General features: G+C 50.4%; 3 protein-coding genes across 3 annotated transcripts in view; all 3 read left to right on the top strand.

Moving 5' to 3' along the window:
• COL7A1 (collagen type VII alpha 1 chain) overlaps positions 1-1,003 on the top strand; it is a 29,425-nt gene extending 28,422 nt beyond the window's left edge. Inside the window, exon 114 of the mRNA XM_027884755.1 lies at positions 18-1,003. Within this exon, the coding sequence (XP_027740556.1) occupies positions 18-67 (50 nt within the window). The 3' untranslated portion in view covers positions 68-1,003. The remainder of the gene's footprint in view (positions 1-17) is intronic.
• A 1,330-nt stretch (positions 1,004-2,333) lies between these two features.
• Positions 2,334-3,878, top strand: LOC114057923 (urocortin-3-like). Its single transcript, XM_027884754.1, has 2 exons — positions 2,334-2,357; positions 3,197-3,878. Exons 1-2 carry the CDS (start codon positions 2,334-2,336, stop codon positions 3,656-3,658), a joined length of 486 nt encoding a protein of 161 aa, XP_027740555.1. The 3' UTR covers positions 3,659-3,878.
• Positions 3,879-5,260: 1,382 nt separating this feature from the next.
• On the top strand, positions 5,261-24,664 carry COPG1 (coatomer protein complex subunit gamma 1). Its single transcript, XM_027884765.1, has 24 exons — positions 5,261-5,438; positions 8,325-8,377; positions 9,186-9,266; positions 9,367-9,438; positions 10,252-10,331; positions 11,187-11,262; positions 11,419-11,511; positions 11,838-11,924; positions 12,048-12,205; positions 12,811-12,944; positions 13,713-13,780; positions 14,519-14,707; positions 15,181-15,276; positions 16,658-16,901; positions 17,276-17,351; positions 17,673-17,776; positions 17,879-18,004; positions 18,384-18,452; positions 18,821-18,963; positions 20,077-20,248; positions 21,219-21,316; positions 22,689-22,827; positions 23,723-23,821; positions 24,379-24,664. Exons 1-24 carry the CDS (start codon positions 5,402-5,404, stop codon positions 24,507-24,509), a joined length of 2,625 nt encoding a protein of 874 aa, XP_027740566.1. The 5' UTR covers positions 5,261-5,401; the 3' UTR covers positions 24,510-24,664.
• The last annotated feature ends 86 nt before the right edge of the window (positions 24,665-24,750 follow it).

The raw sequence follows: 24,750 nt of genomic DNA, 5'->3' as shown, positions 1-24,750 counted from the left end.
CTCGCCTCTCTCCGCAGGTGCCCGTGATGTTGCCAGTGGCAAGACAGGAGGGCAGCCAAAGGTGTAGGTGTGGGCAGTGTCCTGGCAGGCAGGGCTGCCTGGAGGTGGGGCCCGGCTGCCACCCCAGCTGGGGCTGGGCTGGGCTGCCCATTGTGGCAGGGGCCACGTACCCACCAGTCCCTGGCAGGAACCTGGTGCTATTTCTAATGTGTCTTTATGCTGCTCACGGGTTTTTCATTTCACACCATTTTTATTGTCGTTAAGGTGAAATTTATATCAAATGGGAAACCACTTCCCACCAAGGTGTACCCCCTTTACCACATGGAGGTTTCCTGGGTTGTTCCAGTTTGATTTTTAAATTATTTGCTGCCAACAGGATGGTTCTTATCCCTGTCCCCCCTCTCTGGCAGCCCAGAAGGGCTTGGCAGGGTTGGGCTCTCCCACTCAGCCCTCTCTGCTGGGAGAGCTGCCTGCATCCCTGGGCCGGGCAATGCCTCCCTGCACATCATCCCCCATCCCCACCCTGCAACCAACTCCATCTGAATAAATTTCACCTTAACCTCAGCTGGGGCCCAGTTCCCCTTTTGTGGCTGCGATGGTTTGGCAATGACCTGTGGGTAGACGGGAGGCTTTCTCCATGTTCTGCCCCCAGCTCGCATGCCTGCCAGCAGCACATCTGTCTGTAATCCAGGGGGTACTTGCCTGCACCCCTGGCCTGTCAGGGAAACCCTGAGGATGGTGCTATGTTAGAAGAGGTTCCTGCTCGCCCATGCTTACTCTCAAAGGCTTTGTGAAAGCGATGTTAGCTCCTGGGGTCGCAGCCCCTGCCTCCCCCCAACCCCAGGGCTGACAGGAATGTGCCCCTCACTGCCCTATGGCCTGAGGGGCCGCTGGGGGGCTTTGTGGCTCCCCCACATACCGCTGCTCTCTGTGTATATCTGTATACAGCAAATGTATATGTGTACCAATGTGGGGGGGATGTGATATTAAAGCTGTGCTCACAGGGGGATGTCACGCTTCTTGGCACGCTCGTGGAGTTTGGGGTCAGCTCTTGAGTCAGGCATGTCCCCTGCCCACCCCAGCTGGGTTGCCCTTTCCTGCTGCCCACTGCTGGCAGCGCTGGCCGGGGTTCCTCACCCCCCTGAGGGAACCCAGTGCCCCATCCCTGTGCCCGGCACATGCCCAGCTGACGCAAGCCAGGCCGTGACCTCCTGTCCAGGCCCTGACGTGTCGGCACGTGGGTCTGTGGTGCTGCATGATGTGCTGTGTGAATCAGTGCTAATTTTGGCTGCTGGGTGTGAGTTCCTGGATGTCCCCAGTGGGAGGAACAGAGCCACCATTATTTCCACTCCCTGCCACTGCTGGGGGGGGGTTGCATAGGACCGGTCACCCTGCGGCCATGGGGGTGGGCAGACCCCCAGTGGTCTGAACCCAGAGCACCATGGCTCGTTGCCCTGGCCAGCCCTCTGGGCTGAGCACTCACCAGCTCATCTCATGCAGGTTCCTGCCTGGCCTGAGAGCCGTGGTATGCTCCCAGTCCCTAAGCGACAAACTTTGGGGCAAAGCCCTTCCATGTGGGACTCACCCCACGGCAATGCCTACAGGCTGTTACCCATCACAGGACTGGAAGAGGGGATGGGCCAGACTGGACTAGTACAGGTGGGCTGCAAACCAGTGGCATGGCAATTAGACTGGGTGAAGGTGGACTGTAAAACAGTTGGAACAGCAGGGAGGTGACATTTCTCCAGATATCTCCCCCAGCTGGCCAGGGCCAGGAAGCCCATCAGGACACAGCATCAGACCAGTACCAGGAGATATCTAGGAGCCTCCTGAGACACAGTGCCCAGAGGGCTGGCACTCACAGCCAATGCCATGGCCACTGACCAGCACCAATATGCATGATTTCTCCCTTCCTTAAGGCTGATAGGAGCAGGAAGGCCTAAATAGATGGAGAAAAACATCTCACAAGTCAGACGTGAAACAATTATGACTGAGATGGCCCAGGTTCCCGGAACGCCCTCTAAATGCAAGGGGGCATACGCCCACCCACATCCCAGGATGATTTCATCTGCTATTAGGCAAAATGTATTAATAACATTCCTCCCCCCTCCCCATGTCACCATCACCCCCTCTGCGGGTCAGAGGTGGAGCTGGGACAGGATAAGAGCAAGGGCTTGGCAGGGAGCAGGGCAAATCCCCAGCTCGTGGTCCCTGCACTGTGAGAGCATTGCCTGAACATTGGGGAGACGAGGACCTGCTGGAAATGGTGAGACTCTGCCCTCAGTGGTGCTTTTCAGGGGGTTTTAGCTGGGAAACGGGTTGCAGGGGTTTGGATGTTTTTCACTGCCCGCTTCCAGGTGAGTTAAACCGCCTCTGGCTGCCTGCTCTGGGACTTTCCAAAGGGTTTCACCCAGGAGATAGGTTGCAGGAGGTTGGATGCCTTTCACTTTTCACCTTCCAGCTGGACAAACCTGACTGGGTGACTGATTTGGGGAAGAGGCAGCAATACAGCAGGATTTGTGCAGCAGTGCCCCTGCACTTGTTTTGACCCCCACCTTCCATCACAACACCCTGAAACCTCCAGGGCCCTCCTTGGGACCAGGGTGAGGGATGGGGTGGAGGCTCAGCACAACTCATGTCCTTGTCACCCCCCTGCCACCAATCTGCTGTGTATTTTGGGCCAGGTGGCTCATGTCCCTCCTAGGGAGCTTGACTTTTGCCCCAGAGAGCCCAGGAACCCTGTGGGAAGGCGTGCCCAGCCCCAAAACCCCAGGCACGTCACATTTCCCTGGCCAAAGGGCAGTAATGGGTTGGGGAGCAGCCACAGTGCCTAGGCAGCCTCCTGAGAAGGAATGTCCCCTGCTCTGGATGACAAAGGGCTGGAGAGTGTAAAATGGAGCTGATAGCTAGTGCCTGGATATGGGCTGTGTGAAAGGACAAGGGTACTCTGCTTATTTGATTCCCACATCCCCTTCATCCTCCCCAAAACTTCCCGCCCTGTTCGAAAAGGTTAAAATCAGGGTGAAAAAATTAGGGGTTCCCAAAAGGAGGTGAAAACCCCCCCCCCCACCTCAGTTGTCATGGGGAGTAGGGGGGCTCTACATGTGGCACCTTGGTGGGGATGTGTCCTGCCTGGGGGGCTGTGGGGCCACGGCAGTGTGATGGGGGGTGATGCTCATCCATGTGCTCCCCACAGGCACTCCTGGCCACGCTGCAAGGCAGGATGCTGCTCACCTTCCTGGTGGTCCTCGGGCCACCAGTGAGAGCCCGGAAGGAATCAAGACATGAGCGGCTCCCACTAGTCACCCGAGCTGGGGATGGAGGTAAGCTGACAAGCCAGGAAACCACCAGCACTAACAAGATGCTGCCAGGTCTCCCCAAAATAAGGAGGGGCGACCTTGGCTCTGGGGAAGGGTCTCATCCAGACAAAGCCAGTCCGTCGCTGCCAGAGGGGTCAGCAAGGAAAGCACTGCCCTGGCCGATCAGCCCGGCCACCAAGAGATCTGCTCCCAGGAAAAAGGGGAGGAAGGTGTCCCTGTCACTTGATGTCCACACACACTTACTGAAAATCCTGCTCGACCTGGCCAGAGAGAAGGAGCAACAGGACAAGGCAGCCGCCAATGCCGAGCTGATGGCCCGGCTGGGGCGCAGGAGATGAACTCCCCTGGCTGGGACATGCCTGCACAGGCAGGGCCGGAGAGGGCAGCGGTGCTGCCAGGGGCACAGATGGAGGGAAGCGTGGAGTGGCACTGGTGTGCCTGCAGGGGGCTGTGGACACAGCATCTCCTCCCCCTGGTCCCGGTGCTCGTGGCACAAGCAGCAGCCACGGTTGGATTTGGTTTAATAACCGTCACCTCAGCACCACTGGAGAAGACACAGCTGGGTTTGCCTTTGCTCAGGCCAGCACTGGAGCACAGCCGAGTCCCAGTCTCAGGAACCACGGGGATTTCTGTGCCTGGCTTTGCTCCCTGCTCATCCACCACTGGAATGTCTCCAAAGGGGCTGCATCCAGCCAGGCAGCTTTTCCTGTGTGCTGCTTCTCCCTGGGTGATTGCAGCACACAAAACCTTCCGCAAAGCTCGGCTGAGCCTTGGAGCCTGAGATGGTGAGCGTGCACAATAAAACATGGCATCAAATGCAACTTGTTTTGGTTTATATTGGTTCTGCACCCCTTTACACCCCCATTTTGTGTACCCTTTCCCCAGAGCTGCAGCAAGGGCATGTTTTGGGCCAGGTCCAGCACAGGAGCTCATTAAACTCCAACTGAGGGGTGCCAGCAGCACCAGCAGCGGGGCCAGCCCCTGGCCTAGTTAGCTTACAGCAGCTCTGGGCCAACAGGGACGTTGTGTTGTGCCACCGGAGCCGCCGTCTTCGGCACAGCTGGGAGATAAGAGCAGCACAGAGCAGAGTGCGGCCGCCCCGTGCAAAGTACAGGGTGGTGCAGGCAAGGCAGAGGCCGGGAGACACCCTTGGGGGGGCTGCTGGAGCTGGTGGGGGACACAGCCATGTTCTTCGACGAGTACTTGGTGCAGGGTGAGTGAGCCCTTTGGCCTTGGAGCAGACGCTGGCTTTGGAAAGGGGGCCCAAGCAATTCAGCTGAGCCCACATTCCTTGGGAGGGACGTATTTTGGTAGCTGGTGAAGGGATGTGCCAGCTGATCGTGGGTTGGGGTGAGGTGGTGAGGTGGCCAACAGGTCCTTTGTTGTCCCTACCTGCCTCGGGGCTCAGGGGATGCCTGGGCAGCGCTGGCCCCTGGGGACCCTCCATGGCAGCAGGTGGGTGCCCCAAGGCTAGACCTGGGGTTTCTGGGTGCAGGGTACAGGACGCCAGTAGCAGTGGGGACGGGGGGCCCAGGAAGTGCTTCAAGAGGTGGTGCATCCCAGCAGGATGCTCCAGGGCAGGCAGCCCGGGTGACAACTGCCCATCCCGAGAAGGGGGTTCCCCTCTACCACCCCCACTTGCCGCCTGGGGTGCTGAGCCCCTGCCAGAAACTCCTTCCCATGTCCTGCCCCAGCGTCCCATCTCCCCTCCCCAGTCCCCCAGTGTATCCCCCCTCCACTCCCAGTGCCCCCCAGTATTCCCAGTGCAGCTCCAGACCCAGAGCTGCCCCCGTACCCCCCGGCCCAGCCCCGCCTCTCCGCCAATCACACCGCGCCCTTTCCGCTCGGTCCCGCCCCCTTCCCTGTCAATCAAGCACCACCGCCCCGCCCCTCCCGCCCGCTGCAGCGAGCCACGTCGGGGGGCGGGTTGGCGCGTGCGCAGTGCGGGCGGCGCGGCGGCAGTGACAGCCTGGCAGGAAGGGGCGGTGCCCGGGCCGGCACCGGGATATCGGGATTGGGACCGGGGTCGGGACCGGGACCGCCACTGTCACGGTGCGGGAGAGCCGCAGCGAGGCAGCACCATGCTGAAGAAGTTCGACAAGAAGGACGAGGAGTCGGGTGAGGGGAGGCCGGGGGCGCCGTAAGCGGGGAGAGCCCTCCGTGGGTACGGGGGTAGGGGGTGGGGCTGTGAGGGGAACACCATTCCTTGGGGCGTGGGGGGAGCTGTGACGGGGACACCCCTCCTGTGGCCATGGGGGCAGCTGTGAGGAGAGAGACCCGCCTGTGGCTGCCGAGGGCATAAGTGGCGGGGGGACCCCTCCTGTGGGTGCGAGGGGGGCTGTGACGGGGACACCCCTCCTGTGAGCAGTGGCGGGACCCGTGCGGGGAGACCCCCGCGAGAGCTTGGCACAGTGGGAGCACCGTGGAAGCACTGGAACTAGTCTGCTGCCGTCTCCTCACAGCTGCAGTGAGAGGCTAAACTGGTTGTATTGGCACAGCACGCCAGGGTTACCCGGCCGCGTCACCAGATGCAGGGTCTGAGAGTAAATATTGAGCATATTGGCTCTGTGCACAGTCGCCCAGCTCTCAAACCAGGTGCTAAAGCCAGGCAGAACCCTATTCGTAGTTTCTGGCACTTTTTCTGAAACACGTGGTCTGCTCTTCCAATGCAATCACTGCAACTTTCAGTGGATCAGGAAAAGCTGAGAGCACTAAAGAAACATGAAGTGATTGTTTGACCTTTCAGAACTTTAGGGTGAGTAGTAAGGAAAAGTCTGATATTTTCTGGGGTGTGTAATTCAGGTGGGACTGATGCTTCAGACAGTGTTTACTTTCATGGTTGTGCCATCTTTTTCATCTTCCTGTGAAGCTTTCTGTGCAGGTTACTCTGCATAACAAATCAGTGCGTCCTGCAGCTAATTGATTCCTTGTAAATCTTGGTGATGGTTCTGTGTGACTTTGCTTGCTTTTTATTTTAATATGCATTAAATGCTCTGCCCTTGTTTCCCTCGTCCAAAGCTTCCAGTGAGGTCTTGATAAGCAGAGAATTTAGTGAGGCAACTCTTGGGGGGGAGTTGCTCTTGACTTTCCTTTTGGGAGGTATTCTTCATTTGCACCTGCCACACTCTTCAAGATACTGACATTACCTATGGCCAAGGCTGGCAGGAGATGCACTTCCTTGTGTTATGGTGATGAGCCTTGTTGGTTTTGTTCATACCAGGAGCTCACAGAACCCTCCTTTCGTCTTTCTGCCACTGCTGCTTGTGGCTTCACAGCAGTTTTGATTTTCTATTGGATTTAATTCTCATCCTGTTGCTTCTGTCTTGAATGAAGACTCTTAACATTTACTGTGCCTGCCTTTCTCCTGTGGAGTGTGTCGGTGTTCAAAATGTATATCCTGAGTGCTTGCTGTTCTCAGTATTAGGTGGAGTGCATCATCCCTGAATTTACAGGCCTTGCATTCTCATTCTCTCCGTGTAAAGGCTAACAGGACAGTCTTTGTTGAGATCAGTGTATCCACTTAATTGCTTCTGTATGTTTGCTTTCCATGGATAGTTTAGCTAGCCTGGGATGAGCTGCTTGTGCTCAGCAATGCGCTTTGACATGTTATTTTGGGCATAAAATTGTTCTGAGATCCTTAGTCCGCCAGTGGCTGTCTCTCTGCGAATTAAAACAAATTGTTGCTGGTCATCCAATAGTAGGAGCTTCCTGAACACACAGCCTCTGCCCTCGCTGCATCTTTCTCCTTCTCTGTGGAAGAATACTTCAGCACAAGGTGCTGTGAGGACTGAGACCTCACGTACGATGTATTTCAAGATCCTTAGTGCTGTGAAAGATGAAGAGCTGATGCTGTGGCTGATTGTTCCTGGCTGATTTAGGGACTGTGGGAATACTGTGCTGCTGGGCGGGTTTTTTGGAACACATTCACATGCTCATACTAGAACCGTTTCATACTCACGCTAGAGGTGGTTTTGCTCTTTTCCCTTGTTTTCTTCTCTTCTCACATAAAGTCTGTGCTTTGTTCAGCCACCTCCTGCCTTTGCAAACTTTTCCTGAGCCAGAGGAGGGCAGTTTATGAACCAGGAAGGAGCTGGAGTGCAGATATGTTTGCTTTTGGGTGTAAGGCCGACTCTAGCCAGGGCTCCTGGCACCAGCCTAGGATGCCTCAAGCCTGGGTCAGTTCGGATTTGGCCCTGGGAGATGTTCTCTCTGGCAGATCAGGCTTTGGAACAAGCACTGGAACAGCCATGAAAACGGCTGGGTTTTGTCTCAGGGCCAGGCTGAACGTAGGTACTAATTAAAACCTGCTTATCAATAACTGGCAGCTTTTGAAAAGCTACAGCTCAAAAAAGCTTGGGAGGCAAGCTAATCGAGGCCATGCAGAATGATAGTGCTTTTCCCTCTGATTATTTTGTCCTTAATTGGTGAGGGTTTTAATTATTTAGTATAATTTATTTTGTTAAGTGGAACAATGAAAGTTATTCTGTGTCCAGTGTATCTAGTCTGCTATTTTTTTATCTTAATTAGTGATAGAGCCAAAAATACTTTACTGGTGGATTCCTGATTGGTTTATATGGGAGGCATAAAATGCTCCTGACTCACCAGTCTGGCAAGCAATACCTCTTTTTGTATAAGCTTTTGTTTCTAGGCCTGTCTTATTGATGTTCTAACTGTCAGCAAGCTCCCAGCCCAGGGGCTGGAAATAGGTCTTTGGGGATATAGTGGAGCACAGTTATTTTACAGCTAATCAGTCTACCTTGGCTCAAAGTCAGTTACTTCTGGAGGGGATGACAGATTGAAGAATGTCCTGTCTGCTCTGGCTTCCCTGACTGCCATGAAGACATCTAATTAATATTACTTGAAGAGGGACCTCTGGTTTCTTGGTGTTCATGGAAAAAAATCAACCCCAAATGCTCAGTCTGTTTTTAAAGTATGGGCGTGGTTAGAAAGTTGCTTCCCCATAGCATGATCCCTGGAGAGATTTTTACTCTCTTTATTTTGCAGGTGGGAATTCCAACCCATTCCAGCACCTGGAGAAGAGTGCAGTCTTGCAAGAGGTAAATCCTCAGACGGTTTCTTTTCTGTACCCCCTTCTGGATCGATTCTCTCCCTCTCTTGAGTAGATCACTGGAGAACTTCAGCAAGGAAGTGGGGGTTTGTTACAGTCCTGCTAGCTCTGACAGAAATGGACAACAGTTCTTATTTTGTTACTGGACAGAGGAAGGGAGAAGGTTGAAATAGTCTCTGTAATGAATCAAAGACTGTGAACTATAAATGGTAATAAAAGGATATATTATATATATATACACTATATTACATATATAATATCTGGGAAAACTCACCTTAAAACAGGAAGTATGGGAAATAGGCCTTGAACACCCCAAAAATCTTGTGGATGACAAAGTTAATGAGTGGGGTGTGAGTGGTTATTGAATAGTCTATGAATTCCCTCTGAAAAAATGTCTTTCTGTTCAAGAGCAGGTGAATATCTCTATCCCCAGACCCTGTTGTTTGAGCATTCTCCGTTTGCTTGTGATGTTGTGAATGGTGTTGGCTCCCAAGCTCCTGTTTGTCTGTCAGAAAAGTGTTTCAGTTAGCACACAATCCAGACTTGTGTGGGTGAAAGTGTCAGGAGGATTTAGCCTTTAAACCTTTATTGCACTTGGATTTGCAATCCCAGACTGCAGAACCCGCTGTTTAAAAGAGTTCCAAGTTTAACAGGAATTAAGGGGAAATGTGATCCAAAGTCACTGAGGATCTTGCCATACCTCACTCACAGTGTGTTGTTTGTATCGTGTCCAAGACCAGGACAGTGTTTACAAGGGGGTGTTGGTGTCAGCATCGTGGTCTGTGCTTTGTTTCCAGGCTCGAGTGTTTAATGAGACACCCATAAACCCACGAAAATGTGCTCATATCCTCACCAAGATCCTGTATCTCATAAACCAGGTAAGAGAGAGAAAATGTACACATATATAGACATGTGCATCAGGCCCAAAGCTGGTTGTGATAGCTGAGATTAACTTCCTTCCTTCCAAACGTCTTCTAGGGGGAGCACCTTGGTGTCATGGAAGCTACCGAATCCTTCTTTGCTATGACAAAGCTGTTTCAGTCCAATGATGTAAGTCTGCTTGTTGTTTTCTATATTTACCTGGTGGGACAAGTTGTCTCTTGAGGGATGCATTTTTATACACAGCTCTCTGTCCTGTCTGGAGGTACCTGATCTAGGTGGGAGGAGTAGGGTGAAAATTTAGAAATAGTGATCAGCTTCCTTGCCCTTCCCAGACCTTGTAGCAGCTTAACTGAAACATGCTCTGCTCTTGAGACAGATTCCTACCTCTGAATTGATGTTTACCTCTTGAGATTGTGCTAGGCACAGATAAAGCTGGAATTTTCTGTGCTGGAATTTTCTGTGCTTTCTACCCAGTTTTAAAAGATCCTGCTTCCTGCTGATAGTCAATGATTGCACGTCCTGGAGGAGGCCAGAAATTAGTGCCTACCCACCGCAGTAGTACTGTCACTAGTTGTCCCCCAAACCACAAGGCATTAAAATCATGAGACCCGTGTAGAAATCCCCAGACTCAGGAATACAAATCACTTGCTTTCTTGCTTTTGAAGTAACACAGTGCTTTCTGCTAATAGTTTCAAGCTTTTCTCCTTGTTCATGTGAATGACAAGTGGAAAATGAAACTGTAGATCCAGCTAAGTGGTATCTCTATGGCTTCACCCTAAGACTGAGGGGTTTAGAAGAGGAAGAGGTGTTTTGTTAATCAATATGGGTTTTGTACATCTTTTACACTTGGGGAATGGGGCTCTCTGAAGGTATCAGGTTCTTGTGATCTTTGCAATAAAATTATGCAAGCAGGGAAAGCTGAGATCCCTTCCTATCTGGGATCATCTCAGCTGATGTCTTTCTTTCCTCTTTCCCTGTCAGCCAACTCTCCGCAGGATGTGTTACCTGACTATCAAAGAGATGTCTTCAGTTGCAGAAGATGTGATCATTGTTACCAGCAGGTCAGTCACTTCACTTCTCTTACTGTTATATTGACATGCCCTCCAGCAATGTCTGTCCAACCTCTTGGAGATGACTGTAGTCCCTAAGGAGGGTGAGCTTATATAGGGAATGACCTTGGTGAGGAAAAACTTTTCCTTTATAAAAGATCATTAAAATACAGACACTGGACTCATAGTGAGTCCAGTATGTGAGATGTGAGATGTGCTGTGCCCCCATATCCTATGCCCATGGGTGTTTGGATTGTCTCTTTTGGTTACATGATATGGCAGCACTGCTGTTTTTTCCCCTTTTGCAAAAGGCTGTTTCATTAACTCCTGTCTGAATGCCTCAAAGCTTTTTGAAGAATTCTGGCATAAATCCCAAGGCTTTCAACAGGTAGACAAGGATTTACTGCTCCTGTAGCAGCACAGAATGCGACTTCACCAGGGAACAAAATTCCATATGTGATTCATTCCTGAATTGCTGATCATCCCACTGAAATGCCCTGTGGGGAGTCAGGAGCCTGAGGGTATAGGGTCTGCTGAGGGCTCATCGATTGTCTCACACTGACCAGGACCCTGAGGAAGGGGCAGGAATGAGCAGGAAGGCAAATAACTTGGGGGGTATGTGTGTGTGTGTGTGTGCTCCAGCCTCACTTGGTGAACAGGAGCCTGTGCAGCTGCTGATGGGCTTGGAACTGGGTACTGATCTTTTCCTCCTGCATGCCCACTATGGTGGGAGTTGCCTGAGGCCTGCAGTTGCCTTGCATGGCATTCAGCTGTGATGCTGGCTGCCTGCTGCTCAGTGTGCACTGTGTGTGCACCTGAGGGCTTCTGGCTCAGGAGTGCAGTATTGAGAGCTTCCTGTTTTCCCAGCTTAACCAAAGACATGACTGGGAAGGATGACAATTACCGAGGCCCCGCTGTGAGAGCGCTCTGTCAGATCACTGATGTAAGTTCTGCTTTTCCCTTGGGGCAGCCCTAAACCCTTCACCTTTTCCTACTTCACCCCATCCCACCTTCCACTCTGCTTTTCATGCCTTTGCATCTCCCCTTTCACACTCCTAACAGCTTTTCCATATCATCTTTTGTTTCCCTCTCCCTGCAGAGTACCATGTTGCAGGCCATTGAGCGCTACATGAAGCAGGCAATTGTTGACAAAGTGCCAAGTGTATCCAGCTCTGCTCTCGTGTCTTCTTTGGTATGTACTCCCTGCAGCACAGGCCTGAAGCTCTATTAAGCTGAAAAATCATCTGTGGTGGGACTGGACACCTTGAGAGTTTCAGGGTTTCCTTGTTGCTGTTCCTGCCTTTGTGAAGTGAGGGAGTGGTGCTGACATTGTGAGAGATTGTGGACCTCTTGAGGCCACAACTGTCATGCCCAGGTCTCTGCGTGCTGATCCCTTGCTCTTCTATAAGTTGCTGCTGCCAGCACGCTCATGGGGAAGGCTCATTGTTTCTTAATATGAGCTGCAATTCCCGAAGATTCCTTACTTCATGGGTTGTCTGTGGCTTCATCTCCCTCCAGCACTTGCTGAAGATCAGTTATGACGTGGTGAAACGCTGGGTGAACGAGGCTCAGGAGGCAGCTTCCAGTGACAATATCATGGTGCAGGTAGGAAACACAGAGAATAGCCAGCAGCAGCTGGGATTGGAGCAAGCTGCTAGAGCTCAGCCAGCCACCTCTGGGCAACAGAGGGGACAGAAAGGGTTTGTGACATTCTATCTCCCTGCACAGTACCACGCTCTGGGCTTGCTCTACCACGTGCGGAAGAACGACCGTCTGGCAGTCAACAAGATGCTCAGCAAGTTCACGCGCCACGGCCTCAAGTCCCCATTTGCCTACTGCCTGATGATCCGAATAGCCAGCAAGCTGCTGGAGGAGGAGGCTGGCAGGTGAGGGGGCTCCTTTGCCCTGCTGGAAGAATTTCCTCAGGTCCTGATTCCATCTCCTCTTGTAGGCTCCCTTGCCATTTCATTACTTCTGTCTTTGAAGAACAGCATGCAGGTTCTATCCTCTTATTGTTGGGTCAAAAAGCAGAGAAAATACAGGATGCTTTCATTGCTTTGAGTTGGCCTCTGGGAGTCTTGTCTGTGTGCTTGCACACTGAATGCTTTCTTGTTTCTCTGGACTGTTTTGCACAGCTGTTCTTTATGGAGATGTTCTACTTAATTTTCTCTTCTGTAATTACTTGCTGACTATGTATCCAGTGTGGCTTCCTGGGTAAGAGTTGTGGTGTGTACAGTCAGTTCTCAGTGTGTGAGGGTTAAGGGAGATTCCCTTTAGTAAGGTAGAGGGTGTCTTCTCAGAGGGCAGCCTGACTTTCAAGCAAGCTGGAAGTACAGTATAATGACCACTGCAAAATCAGGGGACAAAGTGGGTTTAGGGCTGCTTTTACCTTTCTGCAGGTTATGGTACCTGCCTGTTTCTGCTGCTGAATTCTCCATTTCTGTTGGTACCTTTGCTCTAATTCATTCTTCTGGGTTTTTTTATCCCTTAGCCGGGATAGCCCCCTGTTTGATTTCATCGAGAGCTGCCTAAGGAACAAGCATGAGATGGTGGTGTATGAAGCTGCATCTGCCATCGTTAACCTGCCCAACTGCACTGCCAAGGAGCTGGCTCCCGCTGTCTCAGGTAAGGGTGGTGCTCCTGGCCATAGAATTATAAGGCCTGCAGCAGGAACACCTGCTGATTGCTCCAAGAAGCAAGGACCTTGTGTAGTTTCAGGGTTGTAATTCTGCTGTACTCTGTTGCTTTATGCTGCTGCTGAGAGCCTGTGGTGTGTGTGAATAGCTTTGCTCCTATATAAAGGTATTTCCTGGTGTGCTCAAGTGTAGGTTACTAGAGGGGTCTCTTTTTTTTTTCTGTGTAACAGGGCTGAATTATAACTAATAAATGTCCCTGCTTTAGGCTGAGTGTAACTGTGCAAGAAGCCAAGGTGTTGGGGTCCTGCCTTACCAGCTCAGTCCAGTCCAAAGGCTGTCCTGAGCTGGGACTCTTGGCAGGGAGGTTGTACATCACCTCTCTGCACAGGGAGAGTGCCCTTCATGGGCCAGCCCTGGGAAAGGAGCAGGGTTTGCATGAAATGGAGAACAGCAGTTCAAATTGACTTAATAGGAAAGGTGACAAAGTGATGAAATTGGCTTTCATGAGGAATGAAGGACAGAAGCACCGTGGAAAAAGAAGGAGGTGGGTAAGAACTAGTTGTCAGCAGGGATATGTGGCAAAGCTGACAAGAAGAAGGGAGGAAGGTGGTAAATTCACAGTTGCTTCTTAAGCATGCTTCTAGTTACCTTCTGCTTGCAGCTGTCTCTTTTCACCAAAGCTCTTCTCTACGTATGAAACGCTTCTCAATAATAGAGTGCCCAAATGTCTGCCTTTGTTGTTTTTCCCACCTTGCAGTTCTGCAGCTGTTCTGCAGCTCCCCGAAGGCAGCACTGAGATATGCAGCCGTCCGTACCCTCAACAAGGTAGGAACTGCTCCCTTGGGAGCTCCCACAGTGCCTTGTGTAGGGAAGTGCAGATTTCAGAAGAAAACGGGGCCAGATGATGTGATGATTTTGTGCGAATAACCTCTACTCTGTGGCTACAGCCTTACATTTCATTGCTTTCTGAGTGGAATAAAACCTCAAAGAACACTCTACAGAAGGAAGAAAAACCCAAACCAGTAATTTTCACAGGTCTCTTAGAGTGTCGTTGCTCTTGGTGTTACTGCTTTCACTTCTGAGCTTCCCATAGTGAAGAAGCTCCTTGTAAAACAGGGATCAAACCTTGATGCTGCTTCTTGCCTGCTCCATGGCAGTCTTTGCTTTTCCCTTCACCTTACAAAGTCTATAAAAGAAAAAGAGAATGTCAGTGTCTGGTAACTGCTGTGCTTCCACCCACGGAGGTATTTTGCCCAGCTAGTCTGGCTGAATTTTTGTTGGGAGTTCGTATCTTTCTTTCCTTTCTATATGGAGGAGAATGAGAAAGCTAAAAATAGTAAAAGATTGTTTATTTCACTACTGCTTCTCTTCCAGCAAGGGGTGGAATTCTGCAGGAAATGAGAGTTTGTTACCTTAGCTCCAGATTAGCTGTTTGTGCGAGATGCCCCTTGTGTACAGTCTGCACCATTTATTTCTATAGGAAGGGAGTGAGTTTTGGTGGATTTTGCCAGCTGGGCCTTTTGCATCTATTGAGTTATTTTCATTATTCCTCCTCTGCTGTAGGTGGCCATGAAGCACCCCTCTGCTGTGACTGCCTGCAATCTGGACCTGGAGAACCTTGTGACAGACTCCAACCGCAGCATTGCCACCCTGGCCATCACCACGCTGCTGAAAACCGGCAGTGAGAGCAGCATTGACCGGCTCATGAAACAGATCTCCTCCTTCATGTCAGAAATATCAGATGAGTTCAAGGTAAGGAAGTGGGAGGAGGAGGGACACCCAGGCTCCTGAAGAAGCCCCATGGTCTTTACCCACATTTGTGTGTGCACTCTGAAACCTGCATGGAACTGCTTCCAGCAGCTGGACCATGGAATATTTGCAGGGAAGAGAAATAATATGGAGCTATTGGCCTAAGCTATATATGCTTTGGTTGTACAGCACCTGGCTCCAAAGTCCCATGCTCTTTTCTTGGGTGATGCCCTTTGAGAATTAAATCTCTTCCTTCTTTCCAGTGGGTGTGGGCTTTTTTTCAGGGCTAACTCATGCATAAAGATCAGTCTTTTCCAATTCCTAGGGTTGTGCCTCCTGGAACTGCATTTGTTGGATAACCAAAGAGAAAAGTGTGGTTTCTAGGCCTGGGACCAGCACAAAGTTGACACAATTCAGATCGTTTTTCCTGCCTGGTGAAACAGAATTGTTTTTTACTCACTGCCCTCTTCCCCCAGGTGGTGGTAGTGCAGGCCATCAACGCGCTGTGTCAGAAGTACCCTCGCAAACATGCTGTCCTCATGAACTTTCTCTTCACCATGCTTCGGGAAGAGGTGAGTTTGCAGGACAACCATGTGTTCCTTGTTTGTGTGCATGAACCGTGGCCCTTGTGAGAGTCACACTTTTGCTGATAATGCTGTGCAGTAAGAGCCTCTCTGTAAAAGGTTTGCAGTCTAACTGCAGATACGCCCAGCTGTGCACGGTAGTTATAACCATATTAACAGGCATATTTTTAGTGTGATTTTCATTCCTTGATTATTTTTTTTTTTCTGGGAGTTTATTAACTCTCAAAGCAAATGCAGGCAACAGCAGATCTGTTGGCAGTCCATGTGTGTTTCACATTTGAAACAGCTTTCTTTTATACTTTGACAGCAAATTCCAAGAAGTTTTGTCTTTATACACAAAGATTCGGTAACAACCTATTTATTGATGACAGGGGACCACTTTTGTTCTGGTGTCTGTGCTGTGGCAGTGAAGGGATCACGAGTACCTGTAACCATTCTCTGCATTCAGTCAGACATAAATGGCAGAAAGAAGCTTTACAGAGGTTTGCTGAGGCCGTTTGTAAATGAGCAAACATGCCTGCAACACAGCTGGCACCGCTGCTTGCTCTGACATCACTTTCTGCCAGTTACAGCCTCTCTACTGGGAACAAACCAGAGCATCTCATTTTGCTCCTGTGAAAAATGGACCATTCTCTTTTCCCAGATTTTCTGTGGGTGGATGGTATCGTTTTGAATGTGGTTTTGTACTTCAAACCATTCTGTTTTAAAGCTTTTTTAATCCAAAGTAGCTCCGGAAAGATCCAAATGCCCGGCACTGTGCATGTAATTGGCAAAGGATGGCGTGCGGTTTAATCCCCTCGTGTGTATTGAGGACACTTGTAAATAATGTCTGAAGAGAACCAAGCATTACTGGCATGTCAGGTTATGGGCTGTACCTGGGGACGTATTGATTGTCTGTCATCCCACACTAATGGGGCTATCTGCTGCGTCCTGCTGTGGCAGATATGATCCTTCATATATTTCTCTTGTGATTCATCCTCAGATGTCTGGTGCTAAAGGGGAGAGGGTTGGGTTTTTTCTCCTCCCATATGGCTGTTTTTAAGCACTAATTCTAGCAGCAGAGGATTTTGAAGGAGATATAAACTCTTCAGGCAGATGGATTCTTTTACCCTCTTTAGGACTTGGGGGATTTTTATTTCACTGCAGCCATTCTGAAAGCAACTGGCAAGAGAGCCTGAATATTAGCTGACCCTCTGGGTGTAAAGAGGGTCAAAAGTGGGGGCAGCATTACTGCCCTTCTCCTTTAAAACACAGATTAAAAGCATTGAGTGCGAGTGACCTTTTCAAAGGAATTTACTTCTTGTCTGGCTAGCTCAGTCTCTAAAATACTTTGAGATTTCCAGCTGAGCAGTTCCCTTTTGCTCCTTAGGGCGGCTTTGAATACAAGAGGGCCATCGTGGACTGCATCATCAGCATCATTGAGGAGAACTCGGAGAGCAAAGAAACGGGCCTGTCTCACCTGTGCGAATTCATCGAGGATTGCGAGTTCACTGTGCTGGCCACACGAATCCTCCACCTCTTGGGGCAGGAAGGGCCCAAAACCAACAACCCCTCCAAATACATTCGCTTCATCTACAACAGGGTTGTTCTGGAGCATGAAGAAGTCCGGGCAGGTAAGGGTCAGACCTGCAAAGCTGCCTGCCCTATGAAAGATTTTCAGGGATCTACAGTGTAGGAACTCCTCCGCCTTTGAGGGTTGTGATTTGCTCTAGGCCTTAGCAGATCTTTTTACACAGCAAAGATCCTGCACTAGTATTGGTGGAAGAGGTGGCCTGCAGCTGAGAAATGGGAAGGGATATGCACTGGCTCTGAAACTAGACAGAGATTTGCAGGCACTCTGCTGTAATACCTCTGCCTCTTTCTAGTCACAGAAATGCTTTACTAATGTAGCATCTCTGATATGGCATTTGATCAAGGCCAAGAAATGGAGGAAGCTTCATATGATTTCTTGGCTTTTTAATTCTGTTTCCATGACTTTTGCTTACAGGTGCTGTAAGTGCCCTGGCCAAGTTTGGAGCCCAGAACGAGGAGATGTTACCCAGTATCCTGGTTTTACTGAAAAGGTCAGTTGTACCTCAGAGTTTCTCAGCATCCTAGGTGAAAAACCCTGTTTGCATGAGATCTTGTTAGCATCCCCATGCACATCTAGTCTCTTCTGGCTGTGGAGCTGAGAAGGTGCAGTCTGTTCCTGGGATCCTGTGATGGGATCACACTGCATTCAGCACCACATTGTGGACAGAAGCCACATGTGGCAGATTACTGCTTTTCTAATACAGTTACTAGTAGATTGCTGGTTCCCTTCTGTGGCATGTCCTTTCTGGCCCTGTGAAGTGGCTTGGTCACTTGGATTTATTCACATGGACTCTTTTGCACTTTCCTCTCAGGTGTGTGATGGATGACGACAACGAAGTGAGAGACAGAGCCACCTTCTACCTGAACGTTCTGGAGCAGAAGCAGAAAGCCCTCAACGCTGGTTACATCCTGAATGGTACTACAGGAAGGCCTAAAAACAAGTCTGCACCTCTTTCCTGGTTTAACAGGAGTTAAATGCATTATTGTGGTTTCACTGCCCTGTCCCTTCCATCCCCAGGTTTGACGGTTTCCATCCCTGGCCTGGAGAGGGCTCTGCATCAGTACACCCTGGAGCCCTCCGAGAAGCCCTTTGACTTGAAATCCGTTCCTTTGGCAACAGCTCCTATCATCGAGCAAAGAGCAGGTGAGGAACAGTCTCCTGGATGCTAGTGATTCCCTGCATTGAGCTTGTTGGGGATTTCTGAGCTCCATCCTATTTGAATTTTGTGGGATTACTTCTGTAAAGACTAAGACCAGCAAATCTGGCTGCTCCCACATTAGTGTTTCAGTTTAGTCCAGCTGCTAATAATAGTAGTAGCTGGCAATCCTCACTGCAGCTGCTGCAGTTCTAAAGGTGTTTAGGAAGCCAAATGCAGGGGTCTAGTCTATATCAAGATGAGAAATGAGCTCCCTTCCCTTAGTCAAATCATTCTCCAGACATTGATCTGTTTTTAGCTACTTCTTATTCTTCACCTTCAAATCTTTTGGGTTTGTTTTTGTATGTTTGGTTCGTTCTTTTGCAGAAAATGCCCCTGCTGCTGTAGTGAAACAGCCAGAGAAGGTGGCAGCAACACGGCAAGAAATATTCCAAGGTAAACTGATGCAAAACTTCTCCTGGGGCCGTGTGTGAGAACTCTGCAGCCACCTCTTGCTGAGCCTGCCATAGCCCCTCTGGCGTTCTCTCATCTTCTTGCAGGGAGTGACACAGGCTCCCATCTTAAGATGAGCTCTTCACTCCTGGAGGGTGGAGGTGCCTGCAGTCCTGTTCATTCTACCTTATGGTAGATGAGGGCAAAGTATGGCTCTGCCTTTAATTCTAAAAGTCACCAGGGAATGTCTATGGGTATTTGATGGATAGTTCCTTGCTGTAGCAGCTTCTGGCAGCTGAAACGAGGGCTTTGAATCTGCTGACACCTTCCTGTGTGTTGAGGAAGACAGTGGTTTGTGTCCTGTGTTTCAGAGCAACTGGGGGCCATCCCAGAGTTTCGGGGACTGGGCCCACTCTTCAAGTCTTCCCCAGAGCCTGTCGCCCTGACAGAGCTGGAGACAGAGTATGTGGTTCGTTGCACCAAGCACACGTTTGTCAACCACATGGTGTTCCAGGTGGGTAACTGTGGGGTGTGGTGCTGAAAACTATCGGAAAAGAAGCTCCTGAGTGGCTAAAAGCTCCACTGGAAGAAATATCTGAGGAATATCTGTGTTCAAAGCAGGACACTGCAATGAGGATCCTTAGTTTCTTATCCATGGCAGCAGAGCCCCCAGAGAAAACTAATAATTTGTGGGGTGGGAGGGGATGTGGTTGAACAATGCTTACAGGTACAGTCAAAACAAATCCAACAAGCACTAGATGGGGCTGTTCTCGCTGAGCATTTGGCAAGGGGAGCTGTGTTCTTCCCTTAGAGTCCCCAAGCACATGGTTTAGGCATCAAAGAGCAAAGCTTGCTACATCTGAGAAGCTGAAAAGGGACACTGCAGGGGGGAGGAGAGCTCTTCATCCTCTGTGTTTAGTTTTAGCCTCTGTAGCACACGTGCTGTTTTCTGTACATCTTGGCCTTGGCTGTACATGTGAGGTGTTGGGATTGATGTGTCAGCATCTTTGCCTGGGCCTCAGGGAGTCTGAGGCACAGCGAGTCCTACGGTAGCTTGTGAATGGCGGTGTTTTGTCCTTCGCCAGCTCCTTCCTCAAAAGCTGAGAACTGCTTACACAGCCCTCACGGGGGTTGATCTTTGTTTCTGTTGTCCATCCACCAGATGCAATTGCATGAGGTTAGGGGACGTGGCACTGCAGCCGGAACAAAGACTAATCAGAAAGTTCAGACTCGCTGAAAACATAAAGCTTGTTGAAACTTGCTCAAGCTATCCCTAATTTGAGCCATGCAGAGGATTATCTTCCCACCTGCTGTGGGGCACTGTGTCCCTGTAGCATTGGGTGGGATGATGTAGGCAACACAGTACTTGCATTTCCATAGAGCAAAGAGTTAATCCAGGAATGACTATCCAGGGCATTGGAGGAAAAAGGACTCCCCTTCAGGGTTTTGGTTTCTCCTGTAAAGTTGCTCTGTGATTGCCCAGCTGATAGCAAGGAGCACTGTGGAAACACAAAGAGCTGGGAGTTCACCGAGTGACACCACGCTCCCACTCTGCCTAAGCTGAGTCTGCTATCAGATGAGTAGTGAACAGCTTCAAGCTGTTGCTGCCTTCCTCTTCCCTGTTTAGTTTGATTGCACAAACACCCTGAACGATCAGATCCTGGAGAATGTCACAGTGCAGATGGAGCCAACAGAGGGGTATGAGGTCATTGGCTACGTACCTGCCAAAACCCTGGTGTACAACCAGCCGGGGACCTGCTACACGCTGGTGGCACTGTCTGAAGAGGATCCGACAGCAGGTAAACAGTTTGCACTTTGTTTTTTCCTGTATTGCTCATCCCCACACATTCTACTGTGCATCCTAGCCAGATATTTATAGCCTGTGTGTGGGTGCAGCCCTGAGTGATGCTGAGCATGACTTGACTTTGCTGTTTGGGGGTTGTCAGGCCTCCCTTCTCCTCTCCTGGTTCCCTTGTACTGTAGCACTGCCTAGTCAGGCTATGAGAGCTGGCATTTGAGTATTCAGCTCTCTGCTGAGTTGTCTCCCATGCACTCTGGCATGTTCTTTGGCCCTCTCTTTATGTTAGATGAGGGGAGGCTGGTACTTATAAAGTGCTGTGAGCTCCCAGATGCTCTGAGGAGCAAAGGGGTATTTCAGACAAACTCTAGAATTTCAGGGATGCCTATTTGAACTGAACATCTCCCCGTTTGCCACTGTCCAGAACATGAACAAGGCCTTACCTGTGCTTTGGTCTCCCTGGTCTGTGCTCTGGCACTGCTCACCTGTGTGTTGCTGCTGTTCACTCAGCAGTACCCAGTTTCTAGGGATGAGTCATCGCTTCCTCTCCCAGCTGAGTGGTATTAATCAGCTGCAGCATTGCAGTGCAAGGTGGTTTCATTTCAGAGGCGCATGAACCCATCCCTAGATACAGATCCTGCCTCTTCTCAGGATGCTGGTGGGACATGTTTAGTTAGTATTCCCAACACAGCATGAGGATCATCAGTAATAGCACTTGATCTGAGGATTATTGTCTTGTACAACCATCATGAGCCTGTGTTTATCTCTGTTTGCTAGCCTTAATATTACAAATAAATACCTTGTGCATGAGAGACAGAAACTGTTGGAGAGCCCTCTCTGAGTCACTGGCTAAGCCTGTGCTGCTGACAGTGATGGAGAACCTGGCTGCCCCAAACCTCCCAGCCCCTTCTGCTGCAGGGTTGTGAGGAGGTGGTGGTAACGTGGCTTTGCCCTTGTCTCCCTGCCTGCAGTGGCCTGTACCTTCAGCTGCATGATGAAGTTCACTGTCAAGGACTGTGACCCGAACACGGGGGAGACAGACGACGAGGGTTACGAGGATGAGTATGTGGTAAGGAGCTGGGCATGTACTTGGTCATGGAAACTGCTGTCATTTTGACAGGGTTTGTGATCTGAACTTGGATCCCTGCAAGCGGTGATGTGACCACTGACACTGATGTGGGCAGCATCACGTGAGGAGAGAGTTCTTGCTGTCTCTGGTATCTGTCCAAGGATGCTGATGGGGGTTCGCAGAGCTTGCCTTGTCTCATTTGGAGTATTCTCCTGTTGCTCTCCAGATGGACACCTGAATATGCAGAATATGTAGTTTTGGGGGGCCACGGTGCATTGCCCAGGTTTGGCTGGCTGTGCCCTACAGACTCCAGCAATGGCACACTCAGTGTTGCGGAGACAGAGGGCTGTTGGGCATCTTTTGTTCTCCATGAATTGCTCCTGTGGTGGCACAGTTAATTGTCTAGAGGCTTGCCTGGTACAGGGAAGTTGCCATCCTTGTTCTTGTCCTGGGGAAGGTGGGGCTCTTCCCTCCCCAACACTGAGACTACTGAAAGCACCAATGCTGCAGAAGCACCTCTCTTCCTCAGAGAGGAAGGGATGTTGTACAGAGCCTCAGCTTGCCCTGTTAGCTCCAGAGACTGTTTTCTATGCGTTGCCTGTCACTGCTGTGAATCTGATTAGAGGCACTGCTGTGCAGTGAGTCACTGTCTTTCCCGCAGGACTGGGGAGGGTTTTTCTCAATGGAATGTGCAAGGTTAACCCCTCTCTCAGCTTCCCACCAGTCACCAAGGCATCTGAGTGATATTTAAACAAACTCTTCCATGTGTTTCAACTGGAATTAGGAGGAGATTCTTTCCTGCAGCGATTGCTGAAATGAGTGCAGGCTGGTGTCCTGCCAGCTCTGGCACTGCCTGCTCTTCAGTATGCACTCTGGAGGGACCAGCCCAGTTCTGCCTTGCACAGGTGTAGTCACAGCAGCAGCTCAGCTACCTCAGTGCCAGTGTTAGGTGATAGCACATGTCTGACAGTGTCTCACTGCACCAACCTACAAAATAATAAGCCAGAAAAGCAAACCACAAACTTATGTGCATTTCAGGGAAAAATGCTGTATCTTTGTGAGCACAAACAGCTATTTCTAAGCTTTTGGGTTTCCTTCTGCTTTGGCTGTTTGTCCAGTGCTTTGATCTCTGTCAGGCCGAGGGCTGTGCTCAGAGGGGGAACCTGGTTTGTAAGCCCTGGAAATGGCATCACCAGTGCCTTTCTCAGGCCTAGCAGTTGCTCAAACAAGCAGTATTTGCTCAAGCAAACCAGAAGTGGAAGTGGAGGCAGTCTCCTACCTTCACCTGATCTCAGGGAATCCATTCTAAGGTTCATTCTGTGGAGAACGGTCAGGAACAACCATGTTTCACTTGAACCTCTTCTACCACCAGCTTGAAGACCTGGAGGTAACAGTGGCTGATCACATCCAGCGAGTTCTGAAGCCAAACTTTGGAGCAGCCTGGGATGAAGTGGGTGATGAGTTTGAAAAGGAAGAGACCTTTACTTTATCTGCTATTAAAACCCTTGAAGGTAAGGAAGGGGGTGTCTGAGCACAGCAGAGCTTGCACTGTGCCCTCCAGCAGGCAGAGCCTGGAGGCCCAGTCTGGCTCGCTTTAGAGCTCTGACAGAAAGGCTAATGGGGCAGATGTTTAATGTGGAGCTACAGTTAATGTGATAGCAAATTAGGTCAGGTTTCAAAAAACCAAATGAATGTTCTGGGCCCAGTGGAAACCAGGATTGTGGGAGGCAAGAGAATATCTTGCTTTGCTTTCACACTTTACCCTCCCAAGCACACAGACCATAGTTCAGCTGTGAGCTCTCACAGCTGTTCTTCTTGAGGCCAGTAAGAAAAAATGCAAAAAGCAGAAGACATGAGGTTGGTGGGCAGAGTGATGGTGTCAGCCCTCTTGTCTTTCATCACTTTTATTAAAGAGTCCTGTTTTTACTGAGAAGCCTGTGAAAACTCAGTGCTTTTGATGCCTTAGCAGGGTGTTCTTCTCCTGTAACCATCTTTGTGCTCCCTTGCACAGCCCCTTGGGATTTAAAATACCCTCCCTGAGGCCTTTTCAGATTACTTCTGAAGACCTGTGTCTCCTGCAGGATGTCTTCTTCCTTGTGCAGGCTGTCAGGGCTGTGCAGTTAAGTGCAGCCGGCTGCACTCTCCTGCTGCCCTTTTTTGACTCATTCACCCTCTTCTTTCTGTTGCACCTTTGCTACATCACAGAACTCTCTCGTGCCAGTGGGTTTTCTGTGTGTTGCCTTTGCCTCCCTGGTAGCCTCCAAAACCACCGTTCTGACCAATGCTGTGTGTCCCTCAGGACAATGAACATGAACCCTAACATGTTGGAAAGGCTTGAGTCACCTTTAGGTGCCCCTGTTAAGATACCTGTGACATGGAGCCCCTTTTATTTATTTTTTCTAACAGAGGCAGTTAGCAATATCGTGAAGTTCCTGGGAATGCAGCCCTGTGAGCGGTCGGATAAAGTGCCAGATAACAAGAACTCTCACACACTGTACCTGGCAGGTGAGCTGTGGGGTGAGGTCTCTGCATGAGGAGCAGCTCTGTGGGAGGTCACACAGAGCTGCCTGCTGAAGAGTGGGACAGGAGTTTGTGATGGAACCCACTGCACTCCAAGTTGGATTTGGGTTCTGTCTCTGCAGTGTAGAGCAGCTGGTGTTGGGATCAGGGAGGGTGCTGTCGTGGGGCGATGTTGGATCAGGCCCAGGCTGAGGTGGGTGGAATTTACTGTTTTCATGATCTGTGGCATCCTAGTTTGGAACTAGTCTGGGGCAGGAAATAGAGCAGCCTTGCCCAGCAAAACCAATCAGTACTGGAGCTCTTGGTTGAGTGCCTGGATCTCTTCTCAGCTGGAGTTTATTTTGCACTTTGCTTTCATGGGTTTTACAGTAGCGGGAGTCCCAGGTATGTTATGATGAATGGGAATAATGATGCTTGAGGGTCTCTCCTCGCCCAGTGCTGGGCTTTGCCAGGCTACCTGTGGGAAACCTGCCCCTGCCAAGCAGTAGCGTTCATTTTTAGCCTGCAGCGACCTCACCCCTTCCTTCCCCTCTTTCTTCCAGGTGTGTTCCGGGGTGGCCATGACCTCCTGGTGCGGTCTCGTCTGGTCCTGACCGACACGGTGACGATGCAGGTGACGGCCCGCAGCGGGGAGGAGCTGCCCGTGGATGTGATCATGGCCTCCGTTGGATAAACCCCCTTCTCAGGACTGCCCTGACTCCGAGCCCCCGCGGGCAACGCTTCTTTCTCTGGCAGCAGAATAGAAATCCCGGTCACTATAGCAGCTTTTGTGTTCTCTGGAGTACACCTGTACTTGGGGCTCTGTCTATAAAATCACCATGTTTTTAAGCTCTGCCTATGCCGCGCTTTGTCCCCGCGAAAACGGAGCGTTTCGCGGCGGGCGGCCCTGACCGCCGCTCCGTGTCCTCCCGGTG

The sequence above is a fragment of the Empidonax traillii genome, unplaced genomic scaffold (genome assembly GCF_003031625.1).
Source record: "Empidonax traillii isolate 1590-97213 ecotype Southwest subspecies unplaced genomic scaffold, ASM303162v1 scaffold155:size2260171, whole genome shotgun sequence".
NCBI lineage: Eukaryota > Metazoa > Chordata > Aves > Passeriformes > Tyrannidae > Empidonax > Empidonax traillii.
The sequence above is the reverse complement of the archived record's forward strand: the minus strand, read 5'-3'. Positions and strand labels throughout refer to the sequence as shown.

Excerpts from the sequence above, each read along its gene's own strand:
- COPG1 (XM_027884765.1), top strand. The coding sequence starts at position 5,402 with ATGCTGAAGAAGTTCGACAAGAAGGACGAGGAGTCGG. Across the intron at positions 9,267-9,366 it reads TCCTGTATCTCATAAACCAG|GGGGAGCACCTTGGTGTCAT; the intron begins GTAAGAGAGAGA and ends AACGTCTTCTAG. Across the intron at positions 11,925-12,047 it reads GTGACAATATCATGGTGCAG|TACCACGCTCTGGGCTTGCT; the intron begins GTAGGAAACACA and ends CTCCCTGCACAG.
- LOC114057923 (XM_027884754.1), top strand. The coding sequence starts at position 2,334 with ATGTTTTTCACTGCCCGCTTCCAG. Across the intron at positions 2,358-3,196 it reads TTTTCACTGCCCGCTTCCAG|GCACTCCTGGCCACGCTGCA; the intron begins GTGAGTTAAACC and ends TGCTCCCCACAG.